The sequence below is a fragment of the Patella vulgata genome, chromosome 8 (assembly GCF_932274485.2).
Source record: "Patella vulgata chromosome 8, xgPatVulg1.2, whole genome shotgun sequence".
NCBI lineage: Eukaryota > Metazoa > Mollusca > Gastropoda > Patellidae > Patella > Patella vulgata.
In genome coordinates, this window is record NC_065886.2 from 15,286,626 (window position 1) to 15,300,321 (window position 13,696).

The 13,696-nt window shown below is 37.0% G+C and overlaps 1 protein-coding gene across 1 annotated transcript in view; it reads left to right on the forward strand.

The window, feature by feature from the left end:
• LOC126830694 (hemicentin-1) overlaps nucleotides 1-13,696 on the forward strand; it is a 44,122-nt gene that overhangs the window by 13,477 nt on the left and 16,949 nt on the right. Inside the window, exons 2-6 of the mRNA XM_050561105.2 lie at nucleotides 9,156-9,322; nucleotides 10,249-10,539; nucleotides 11,322-11,627; nucleotides 12,180-12,461; nucleotides 12,983-13,276. Of these exons, the coding sequence (XP_050417062.2) occupies nucleotides 9,238-9,322; nucleotides 10,249-10,539; nucleotides 11,322-11,627; nucleotides 12,180-12,461; nucleotides 12,983-13,276 (1,258 nt within the window). The 5' untranslated portion in view covers nucleotides 9,156-9,237. The remainder of the gene's footprint in view (nucleotides 1-9,155; nucleotides 9,323-10,248; nucleotides 10,540-11,321; nucleotides 11,628-12,179; nucleotides 12,462-12,982; nucleotides 13,277-13,696) is intronic.

The following is a 13,696-nucleotide window of genomic DNA, read 5'->3' on the forward strand; positions in this document are numbered from 1 at the left end:
CGAGTCATGTCGCGTGGTTTTGAATCCTCTCTTGTACGTGACAAGGAGTAGGATCGCCTACCCAACTTCGTGGCTTCCATCCTCCTGTTAAAGAGGATACGCCCAAGCTAATTATTATAATAAAATAGTTCCATATGTTAGTCCCGAAATAACCTAGTTTGTATCGTGTGGACAATATCTCTATAAAGTAGCGCTGTAGAATATAATAATAACAATAACAATACCCTCTTCGCAAAGCAAACTGTCTTGTAGTTTTAACCACTTTCCACCTGAATAATATGTGATGACCACATTGATTTTCATAATAGTTTTTTGTTCAGTGTTGATTTGTACCGTCTCAAAAGGTTGTTATAGATTTTCTACTTGAGTTACGAATGATATTTACTTTTACTTTCTAATACCAATAACAAACATCTCTAACAATAAAACCCTAATATAAATACACGACAGCTATAGATTTATATTTATTTATATGAGAGAGAGAGAGAGAGAGAGAGAGAGAGAGAGAGAGAGGGGGGTATTTGCCACTCGTCACAATCTAGACCCTTTTGGGACTAACATATGGTTCAGTTTTATTTTAATAATTCGTCTGCGTGTATGGGTCTTTTAACTGTCCGAGGAAACCGGAGGACCCTGAGAAAACCACCAAGATTTTACCGGCGACCCTACTCCTTGTCACATACAAGTAGGGAATCGAAACCACGCCACTTAACTTAATGAAAGACCATTTCGACCTAACGCACACCCCCCATATTTATTTTGAATTACTATATAAATCAACTACCTGGATCAGCTTGAGACAAACTATATACTGGTTAATACTAACACAACTTAATGGATTTACTACTCCTGTAACGTTCCAGTCCTCTTACAGTTATCTTTACTATAATGCAGTGGCACCACTGCCCCCGTCCCTTTCCACTCGTCAGTAAGTGCAGGACGAAGGGCCTGCCAAGGACAGCTGTCTAGTCGTTCGGATGGGCGGAAAACCGAGGTCCCGTGTACACATTGGCGTGCACGTAAAAGATCCCCTTGCAATTGGAATTCGATATGAGAGTAGGCCATACCGCTTTATCCGAGCAAGAATTTCCGTATAGCCTTCTATCTCCGTCTTCATTAGCCTAGTCGGAGCAGAACATTTCATTTTATATACCAAAGAATGAATGAATGAGCTGAAATGAAATGGGGTTTAATATCCTGCACCAACTGGAATAATGAAGACGGGTATACTGTGTGCTATTCGATAAATCTGTCCCGACAGCAATTGAATTCCAACTGGCAATGGTTCTTTTACGTGCACGCCAACGTGTACACGGGACCTCAGTGATTGGGGACCTATTGGCGTATACACGAGGTCACGATTATACAACTCAAGTTTGTTTATCCATTTTCTCCCGCGCCACTGAAACGCGGTAAACTATTCTGGAAAATCCCTGAGCTTTCTCGGCGAACATAAGGATCAGACTCAGGACTGCGAGGTTAGTGAGCAAGCACCTTACTTACCGGACCGCCGTTGATCTGTAAATGCAACTTTAGAGACAGTACTAAAAAAATATATGATTTAAACATATACATTATGCAAGAGCTAAATCTGCCTATTACAGGTCCTTCTTTAGACTTGAAATGTTATCTAAATTATTAATTAGACATTAATTAACTTATCCAGACGATAATAAACTTTACTGGATTATGATTCGATTTGCTGCCAAACGCCCATTCATGACCAAATAAAAAAACTGGATAATCGAAACTATGTTATTTATCGTATCGACTTTAGTAATGATGATCGAGGCTACTTCCAAAATTCAATCGCTAAATTCTTGTTTCAGAGTGGATCAATTTAACTGAAATTTCCAGCAAATTCCCTTTACATTATTTAGTTTTTAACTATCATAGTGAGAACTGCTCTTTATCTAGTCTCCCATAATGTATCTTTAATAAAGAATTAATGTTTCGTCAGCAATTTCCTCTCTAGCAGTTTTATTCGAACTCTGGGGGTGTATGTAGGGATAATAGGGATAATATTTCATATATAAGATATCAATATCGACAATTTGAAATAAATGGGAATGGCTTCGGAAAAAAAAACCTTTCAAGTGTTCATGAAATTCTCATAAATACATATAAATACTTAAACTAGGGCGTATGCTCATTATTGATTGCTAAATATATAAGCCACACAAAAGACGGTGAATGACATTCGTGACATATCCAGAAAAAAAATATATAATAAATCCATTTAAATCAATTTGCAATATTTGTTTAAGTAGACTAAGGCTGGGTGTTTTAATAATTCAACGAGTCAATATTCTCCATAGCAACTACGTGTATGCGTGTAGGAAAGCCTTCATACATGAACAAACACAAAGTGATATTTTATTTCGCTTGTTTGCATACGTGAAGTCTTTTTGTGAAATCAAATTTTAAATCAATAAACTCAATAGATCAATTCTGCCACAATGTGTGTCTACAAGTGAAATTTGTTTTATCAATTCCCTTTTAGATATAATTTAAGACTAGTATGGGATTGGCTTTCTTGGTTCTTCACCCTACTCTAACACCCTAGTCTACTGCACCCAATGGGCTAATGGAAGGAGAGAGAGAGGATAGATGACCCAATAACAGACCTTGTGATCTAAAGTACAAGCTTTAGATCACTTGACCAGCCAACATCCTTGGGTTAATGGAGACGGGCATAAACCATGTATAATATTCTAGGCGTTTTCGCTGCAAGATGTTCTTTCATATGCACGCCAACGCATAGACGCTTTTTCCTTGCAGGCACCACTTACAAGGGAAAACCACGAGGAAATACCTCCAAACCGGGATCGAACTCCAGATCTCATGGTTACTGACGAGATCATACTGACTGACATTCGTTTATTGTTTATCTTTTAAAATATAAGCTGTATTCAGTGACAACCACACTACCGTATATAAGTCTATATTTGTTGTACTGTTATATTTGAATAAATCAAGTGACTTGGTAGAGACGATAGAATCATCATCGACACATGGCAGTTATTTAATGTAGTAGTAGTTGTTATAGAATAATCGTCGACACATCGCAGTTATTTAATCTAGTAGTAGTTGTATTCTAAAGAATACTTGATCTAACAGAATACTTAATCTAATAGTGGTTGTTATTTAATAAAAGTTCCAGAACATTTATATGATTATCACCACAGTTATTAAATCTACTATAGGTGTTGTAATCTATAGAGGTTCTAGTAAATGTTTGTGATTATCATCTCGATTATCAAATCTATCAACAGTTGTTATCTGTAGAGGTTCTAGTAGATGTTCTATATAATTATGCCCTGTCATGGGTATCTCGATTTCAATTAGTAAATAAATCCTTTAGAAGATAATGAAGCGCCTTTAATTTTTTATCGTTACTCGATGTATATAAAGAAGAGATCGATATTCCGGGAGAATATAAAATGATATACGATGCTAATCGATATTAGATCCTTTTGTTAAAACTATCAAAGTGGAACGATGTATTGATCTATCGTACTATATGGACGTAACCTTTAACTCTATTGCTGTAAGTAAAGTGATAACAAATAACTTGGTCTTTTATTTTAAAGATATAAAATATGTATCATTTACTTGAAGGAAATGGATGAAATGAAATGAAATGAAATGAAATGGGGTTTAATGTCCCACTTTTCTTTTCTGCTCCGACTGGGCTAATGAAGAGGGGCATACTCCATACAGTGTACTATGAGGGAAATTTTGCGCGAGCAGCGGCACTATGGCCTATATACTCTTATACTCTTATATCGAATTCCAACTGCCAAGGGATCTTTTACGTACATACATGGAACCACGCTTTTTCGAACGACTTGGCAGCTGGCCTTGTCAGACCCCCGTCCAGCACCACTGACAAGGGGAAATCACGTCGAAAATCCCGATGAACTTTTTCGGCCAATTCAGGGATCGAACACGCGACTTCCAGGCTAGCGAGTCAGCGTCTTACCCACTTAGCACGGAAATGAATGAAATGGGGTTTAACGTCTCGATGTTCTGCACCGATTTATATTTAAAGGACCATTGATGAAATTTGTTTGGTATTTTATATTCCTTGTTTAACACCACACCTCCCTGTTTATTTATTTCTTTTATTTAGTCACCAGATAAATTTTCCTTTAAATTCTGTAAGTTACCGGTAAGGCGTTGCAAATAATCTATGTTCGCGTCATGACGCGGATATTACCAAATAAAAATGTTTTATTGTATTTGGTACATTGATATAATTCAAGAAGATATATAAGTCTCTCAAAATATTTCAGAGTTGTTATGAAAAGGTTAAAATGGAGGGAAGATGAAAGAGAGGAAGTGATAGAATAAGGCCACAGCTTGGGCCTAATTTGTCAGAATTGATGTGTTTTGTTCGTTTTGAGACTACTGTAAAATAGTTCCTATATGATGGAAATCGAAGAGAAATATCCGTCAATTCAAAATCTTCCAACCTTTTATTGAGCACAGAATTGCATGGCCTCAAATGAGTCTACGATATGTCTCTTGACTTCAATCTGATGGACTAAGTATAGGTATTTGTTCTGAATACATGTTAGATAAGTTGTCGTATAACAGAACTATAGCCAAAAAACAAACGAAACGAAAGACATTAATTGGATTGATGAATTAAAATATTCAATTCATTCTGTATTCCCCGTATGAATATGAAATTATCATTCCTCTTCTAGATACCATCTGGACTCAGCACATATATTTAAGCAATAGTCGCTCGGAATATATGTGAGATTCTATAAAGTGGTATAAAATCACAACCATAAAAAAAAACGAAACTAAAGACATTAACAAGATGGGCGAATTCAAGTATTTAATTCATTTTGTATTTCTGTGTCATAATAGATATAATAGGTATTATATTTTAAGATATGACTAAATCATATAGTTTAACAATACAATAATAAAATCTCGTATAATGATTTAATTGTTGCTCATTGTATAAAACGGATATCATTCTTAGATTTTAGACTATGTAGGTTAAGTTATATGTATATTCACACTATAAGTCATTGATAGTATATATAATGTATCTATATTTTATTGAAATACATAAGTAATATTTGATGTATATATGTCACACCTGGTAGGTAGCTTATTGTTGTGTTATAATTTGTTATGCATGTTTATACCTATATAAATGACATGACCAGATTTAAAGGGGCAGTATTCTGATTATTATTTTATGATAGTTCCGAGACCTAGTTTGTGATGAGTGGACATTAACTGACAGGGAATCTTTAACGTACTGCCAATCATAATCTTTTAGGTACTGCCAATGGGATTCTTTAACGTATTGTCAATGGGAATCTTTTAGGTACTGCCAATGAGAATCTTTAACGTATTGTCAATGGGAATATTTTAGGTACTGCCAATGAGAATCTTTAACGAATTGTCAATGGCAATCTTTTAGGTGCTGCCAATAAGAATCTTTAACGTATTGTCAATGGGAATCTTTTACGTACTGCCAATGGGAATCTTTGACGTATTGCCAATGGGAATCTTTAACGTACTGTCAATGGGAATCTTTAACGTGCTGCCAATGTGATCTTTAACGTACTGTCAATGGGAATCTTTAACGTGCTGCCAATGGGATATTTAGCGTATTCGTGAGCAAGCACCATACTCACCGAGCCTTTTGTTCGCGTTTCAATAAATAAAATGAAATGAAATGGAGTTTAACGTCCTAATTCTCTGCCCCGACTGGACTAATGGCGTTTCAGTAAAACCACATTAAAATATACGCACTTGTTTAACTCACCCCTATAGAGTACATAACCTTATAGGTCAACAATATTATTGAATTTAAAATATAATATATACTATAATCTGGTCTCAGATTAACAATCGATAATATCATATGAAATTCAATACAACTTGGTAAGTGTAAAACTCGAATTTGTTTTGTTTGTTTTTTAATATTTGTGTATATATAGTAGCCTATAGTCAAGGGATTATTATTGGTTTTCATGTTAAGAATACAGCAGACATCGTTTAATATTATTTGAAGGTCATTTTAACGGCTCGACCTGCTTAACATTTCAACTGTTTTTTTAGATAATAGAAATGACAGAGGGAATGAAAAGGGGGGAAGTTTTGCTCAGACAGCGACACTACGACCTACTCTTATCTCCAATTACAAGCGCCAGGGATTATTTTACGTGCACGCAACATTGTACACGGGATCCCGGTTTTTCGTCTCATCCGAAAAACTAGGACGTGTTCCTTGTTAGACCCCCAATCGGAGTCCATCCTGCATCACGGACGTGACGAAACCAGGCCAACACCGGAAGTTAACCCGAGACCACCTGGTTAGCGAACCAGCGCCTTACCAAATAATTGACGAACCATTTCGCGGGGTTATTTTAATATGTTGCCAGTGATTTGTAGCTATCAAACAACATTACGTAAAGTGCATTGTGGGTCAAGTATATTTTTTTTTTTTGAAAACTTTAAACTCGCTAACCGTCATTTTGTATTTTTCGGACAATATCTTCTTATTCCTAATCCAATCTATTATAAGTAAGTAGTATCTGCGTGGTGTAATCACTACATGCACATATGACATGTTATAATATACCACACCAGACATGTTATGATATACCATACCAGTCAAGTTATGATATACCATACCAGACATGTTATGATATACCATACCAGTCAAGTTATGATATACCATACCAGACATGTTATGATATACCATACCAGACATGTTATGATATACCACACCAGTCAAGTTATGATACACCATACCAGTCAAGTTATGATATACCATACCAGACATGTTATGATATACCATACCAGACATGTTATGATATACCATACCAGACATGTTATGATATACCATACCAGACATGTTATGATATACCATACCAGACATGTTAAGATATACCATACCAGACATGTTATGATATACCACACCAGACATTAATCTAATAACTTGAACTAAAAAGGATGTATTATGGATTATTTTGTTGAAGCAGCAGACATTAAAGAACTCAAGTACTACTACTACTACATAACGATGATATCTAATCCCCCTGCAGTTTAAATGTAATTACAATGCGATATGGTATATAAGACCATTAGAATCATAAAAGACAGAGAAGGGCAGAGGGCGTGGGTGGGACTCTGCTCGTAATTAATGACATCAGATAAAGATGATATCTAATCCCCGGTTGATTGAATATAATTACAATGCGATATGGTCTATAAGACCATTAAAATCACAAAATACAGAAAGGGACAGAGGAGGGGGCGGGGTCTGCTTAGGACTACTCCTCCTAGTTATGCACCATGAATGTATTGTATGATCATGTACACAGTATATTATTCGCTATGTGTTATACCCAACGTGTAGCCTATTCCCAGGTAAATAGAAGATCCAGTTCCACTCCAATGCTAATAGTATAATGAATCACTATGTAATAATTTTGCGCGTGACAATAGCCCGCGTGACAATGCACCGGAACTACTTTCTGCACATTTAAGTTTGTCTTATTATTTATTAGACAGGAACGGCGAGATTATATGTCTGCATTGTGTTCAAACGAATTAATCAACTTAATTAATGTGTACTAAAGTCCCACAATGGAATATTCTATCCGGATATTGGGCTACACCCTTAAAGGGAGCTCCTAGTTATATTTCAGTGAATAAAAGTTAATTTTGGGAGGAAGTAACAGCCTTTATCCTAGATCAGTGCAACTATTTGAATTTCTGTGATACTTTTTCAAAGAAATACAAACATTTAGCTGATGTGCAGGGTTGGCAAAATGTCCCCAGATAACCATGTTTATAGACGCGGTTTCAACGATTATCAAATTACTCAAGCCATCCAGGAACTAAATCCTTAAAGGCGTACCTATATAACCCCTTAAAGATGCATTATGTAAGGGTCAAATCTGCTTATTACATGTTCGCTTCAAATGTTATATAAATTATTATTTAGACATTTATTCACATGCCAGGCCTATAATCAACTCTCTAGATCATTGGATGACGGAGATTAAAACGGATTCAAACCCGATCGCCATTTAATGATTTAATTTAAAATGGAGAAGCGACTCCGAGTCTCGATAAACAAGTAAAGTTGCTACGATAATAAACAATTCAGTGATAAAGTCGCGCATAATAAAGTAATTTGAAAGAAAGTGTGTCGTAGACGGGGCGGGGAGTGATTATAATTTCCCGAACCCCTGATGTATCTCTCGATAAACAAGTAAAGTTGCTACGATAATAAACAAACCAGTGATAAAGTCGCGCATAATAAAGTAATTTGAAAGAAAGTGTGTCGTAGACGGGACAGGGTGTGGTTATCATTTCTTGAACACCTGATGTCTCTCTCATAAATTCATGATATATATTGTTTACAGTATTGGTTTATTGATGTTGTTCTGTTTAGTGATAGTTTAATCTGAGTAAATCTTGTGATCAATAATGTAAGCAATAATTACAAATCTGTCTGTATTAATACCAAACACGACACAACTTATATTGATTTCCATCCACAAACCATTTAACTTTCTATAATATCTCTTTACATTAGTTACCTTGACTACCAGAGTTTTCATCCTTCATTCCAATTAGTAATAAACAATGGCGACAGTCAAATGTTGTTGATCAGTTGACGGTGATAGATATTCATCCGCACGGGGAAACAAACGACCAAAATTTCAAAAGCGCGATGTTACGTGTGGTGCTTAAAACATAAATGCCGTTAGGTTTGTGACGTTAACTATTGGTGTCCAGCTGGCATCTTTAGCATATTGGCGGATTAAATGCGAATCAAACACTTCTTGGCCAATGTGAAACGTAGGAAAAGTGATGCATATGTGTGTATTATTGTATTGGATTTGATACGGATGAAACTGAAACGCACGAGAACAAGAGAATTTGACGAATTCCCGTGTATGGATATTATTACTTGCAAGTACAGCCCTGTTGATATTTTTGTATACAATAAAACAGTGCATAGATATCGCATTATTATTACTCAAGTTTGGTGAAGTATGCATGGTCACGAACAATTACAACCTATTTTTGTCCTTTATAAATACTGAATGATAATCTTGCATGTGTTTATAAGTATAGTATCCTATATTTATCTTTTTCAGAAAGGTGTGATTACGAAAGACATGATTTGATAGATTGATTTTATTGTGACATTCGAACAAAATAGCAATCATAAATTACAAAATGGATTTAAATAGTCGAGGGTCGAAATACGGCCGTACCATGTTTTTATTAGTGGTCCTTATATCTATGCATCTCGAAACCATAGGTAAGTTTACAGAAACTGGAACGAGTATTGTCGTCATAGCTGCAGGTGGTGATAGATTATCATCAGACAAGGATTGTTTAATGAGCACCTTGTACTACTTGCTACTGGGCTCTTCTGATGGAGAATTGAACTCTGTAGCTAACCGAATATTCAGATTTTAAAATGTATGCTTCGCCATAAATCATTACATTTGATTAGATAAGCTGTATTCATGAACTTATTTGATCTTTTATCGGACCTTCTTCTTCTTTATTTTGTCACTAAAATTCAAGTTAGCGACTTAGTAATGCAGTATGTTTCTGGCCGAGCAACTGAGCCACAAACGCCCTTCATCTTGGTGTTCTTCTTTGGGGTGGCGCTCTTCGAAAAACTCCCAAGGTTCCGCCAATTCAAGTACGGCCAAAATTATACGTGGCATGCTTGTTCATTGGGCGGGGGGTCGGATGGACAAATGGTTAGCACGTGCGCGCTGTATCATAAGGCCTGTCATTAAGTCAACTGGAATGATTTCGAATCCCCGGTTGTACGTGACAAGGAGTAGGGTTGCCTTGTCAAACCTCGTGGGTTTTCTCGGGGTCCTCCGGTTTCCTCCCACTGCTAAAGACCCTTACGCGCAAGCGAATTATTGAAATTAAATTAAACCATATGTTTAGTCTCGAAATGACCTAGTTTGTGTCGAGTGGACGTTAAACCCCATCTCTCTCTCTCTCTCTCTCTCTCTCTCTCTCTCTCTCTCTCTCTCTTTGTTCATTGGGCAATTGATAAGACAATTCCAAGATGGCGGCGATGTTCAGTCCCTGCTCCGTATATATATATATTATTATTAGTGTTTTATAGCGCACAACTTCCGCGAATATGCGCTCAAGTGTGGTTTACAAAATATGGTACAGAAATACAATTTGCATTATTATCGTTTTATTTTGCAGTTGCCGCGCCAACTATTATAACAAACGGTAGAGCCGTTGAAGGCCAAAGTTATACGTTGAAATGTCGAGACCTGTCAGCCACATCTCCACTTACTATAGAATGGTCTAAAATCGGTTCATCAGAGGTGTTAACGGGAGTATACACGACGAAGGTGATAGGTGGTATTCACGAAAGCTCCTCGTCGTTAACCTTAGCTGTCTCTAGAAACGATGATTTAGCGAGGTTCGTGTGCATGACTACTGATCAGAATGGTTTCACCGATTCCGCATCAACAAGACTATACGTTGACGGTAAGATCTAAATTCTTTTACATGGAGTTTAATTCATTCCACAAAATTAGGATTTGTCTACTGCGGCACCAAATATCAGAACATATCGCAGCTGTCGTGCCGGGTTACCTACAGGCTTGGCAGGCTAAAGCCTATGACCTCAGAATCTAGGGTTCTCCGGTTAAGTTGTATACTATTTTGAAACAGGTCTATCTTACACATGCATTGACGTCTTAAACATCACCCACCCTCGGCTTTGTTCAGTTGTGTTTAAAGGACACTTTCCTCTAGTCGTGAGGGTTGGGGATTGGGAGGGGCCATTGAGCGAAATAACCTAAATCTGGCAATGCGTAGATGATTTTAGTTGCTACTTTTGTGCAGAACAGCAATTGATCTGGCAGTTTTATTACATGAAAACTGTGTTCATCTACGTGATTTGCTACGGGTTTCACCACAGTTTTGTCGTTTTTCGGGGTTAATTTCGTGATGTAACTTTAAGACATAATCAGATTTTCCTATCTGGAGGCATCATACATTGTCAACGGTCATACATTGTCAAACCCCCTGATTGGTGGATGGTAGATCTGGGTTCGTCTTGTTTAACCAATCAGCATGGATGCCAACTTGTAATTGCCATGTTTGAAACAGTTTGTAGCTCACGAAAGCAGGGCTCGATGTCTGTCGATATCCTAGGTCCAATTTATTGAGTGAAGTAATTTCTTTTCATTGATATTTGTGCACTACTCTGCCAAAAAAATTGACCAAACGCCTTTGTTATCCGATGCATTTAACATTTATTACAGTAATACCCCAGCCACCAGTAATATCTGGGCCTACAGAGGTGTCGGAAGGTGAAACTGCTACCTATAATTGTACCCGTGCAGAAGGTAGACCGCCTGCTACCATCAGTTGGAAGTGGAGTACTGGTGAATCTATCTACAATGACGTCACACCAACTGCCAATCGGGAAGCTGACAATACATTTACGGTTGTCAGCGAGGTCAGATTTGTCGCATTGCAAAGCTACAATGGCCGAAGTCTCATTTGTGAAACAAGTCATGCGCAAGAAGATCAGAAGCAAACAGATGATATAACGATTACTGTTGTATGTAAGTGAAATTTATGGAAAGTTCTTCTTAAAACGCAGCCACGGTTGCTCAGTCAATAGGGCGAAATGAAATGAAATGAGGTTTAGCGTCCTGCTTTTCTGCACTGACTGGGCTAGTGAAGTCGGGCGCACGCCATACTGTGTGCTATCGAATTCCAACTGTAAAGGGTTCTATTACGCCAACACCAGCAGCGAACTCGAGACCGTCTGGATAGTGAGCCAGCGTGTTACCCACTAAGTCACGGTGGCGAGGAGTGCGCTGGCTCGTGAACCAGGTGGTAGCTTGTTTGGTCCCCGTTGTGGTCGAAAAAGTTCTTCGGGATTTTCCAGTCTCTTTTCAAGCAAAGGCTGGAAATGTAATTGAATTTCCACGTAGGGGTCGTTAACAGTGAGAGGACCCATAGAAAACCGACAGCGATAGGCAGACGACAATTAGGTTTTTCATTTAGTAAGGTGGCGTGTGTAACAAGGTGTAGGGTCACCTCCTGGGTTTTCTATATCTTATCTACCGTAGCTGTTGATTTAATGATCTTTCACTTTTTTTGTTCCACAGATAAACCAAGTGTTACAATAGGAAAAATTTATTATGAGCAAACTGTTGGTTCATCTCTAACACTGGAGTGTACCGTTAACTCTAACCCACCAGCAACGTCTGTCGATTGGTTAAAAAATGGGACCGCCATTACAAGAAGCTCGCGGTATAGTAACGGTGACGTCAGCACACCATCACTAACTATAAATAGTGTTGTAGAAAGTGATACTGGTACATATGTATGTACAGCATCTAATAATGCTGGAACTTTGAGCAGTGATCCTACGCGTGTTGAAATCAAATGTAAGTACTGATTTTTGCACAAAAGTCTCTGTTAGTTAAATATGTTTTACACATTATAATGAAACATTGAACAGATAGGGGTTGGGGTTGTTGGTACTTTAGATCGCCCTGATGTTGTGAACAAATTTGAAACTATAAAAAAGAAACGGGAACAGGGCAGTACTTCACATACGTTAACAAGAACAGTTAATATTTGACTGTACGACACCTCTGATGCTAGATAAATAATGGATCTGACTTCGACCAAGTCGGTAAACATATTTTATCGGTATAAATAAACATATTTTATTGGTATAAAGTACCATATTTGTTTCGTATAAATATCCATATTGTATTGGTATAAATATTTTTATAGGCATGAATCACTATATTGTATGAGTATAAATAACCATACTTTAATAGTGTAAATAACCATTTGTTATAGGTATAAGCTATACATTAATGGTATAAATTAATATAATTATTTGATTGGTATAAATAACTCTATTTTTATTGGTATAAATAACTGTTTAATATTACAGCATTACCAACAGTCACTATCCCTGGTCCATCAACATACACACAGGATCTAGGAGAAGACGTAACTCTTCCTTGTACAGTTCAAGCTAATCCTCCAGCAACTAGAGTCATCTGGTCGAAAGGACCAATATCTCTGGTAGCCTTGAACGCTACTAAATATGGCGGTAGTAATACCACAGATCCCAGTTTAACCATATTTAATTTAGAATTATCAGACGCAGCGAGTTACCAATGTACAGCCCAAAATAATTATGGAACTGGTTTCAGCGATAGGACCATTACATTGATCATTAATTGTAAGATTTCATTTAAGTTTTTCTAGTTGCATATTTGATGTAGTTAACTTCCATATTTTATTTGAAATAGTATATGCTTGCAGATCCATTGTGATCCAGGTATACAACCAACAGTTCACAATAGTATCAGTGTTCTCCTTTTTACAAATGTACAGATTCGTATAGTCATAAACTATCTCTTTAGATATAGAACACAGACTTATTCAGTTCCTAGATCATCGGAGAAAATGGTGTCAACTTCGCTACGAGACAATGACGCTATAACCTGATTGGTTGACGTCTTGTTTATACGTCATACCGATTGACGTCCGGTCCAGGTCAATTCCTAACTAGAGTTCACTTTTGTCCCAAAAGGATTATGATTGGTATGCATATCGAAGCGTCTAGTGAAAGATTTACGCATTAAATGTCTGGTGAAAT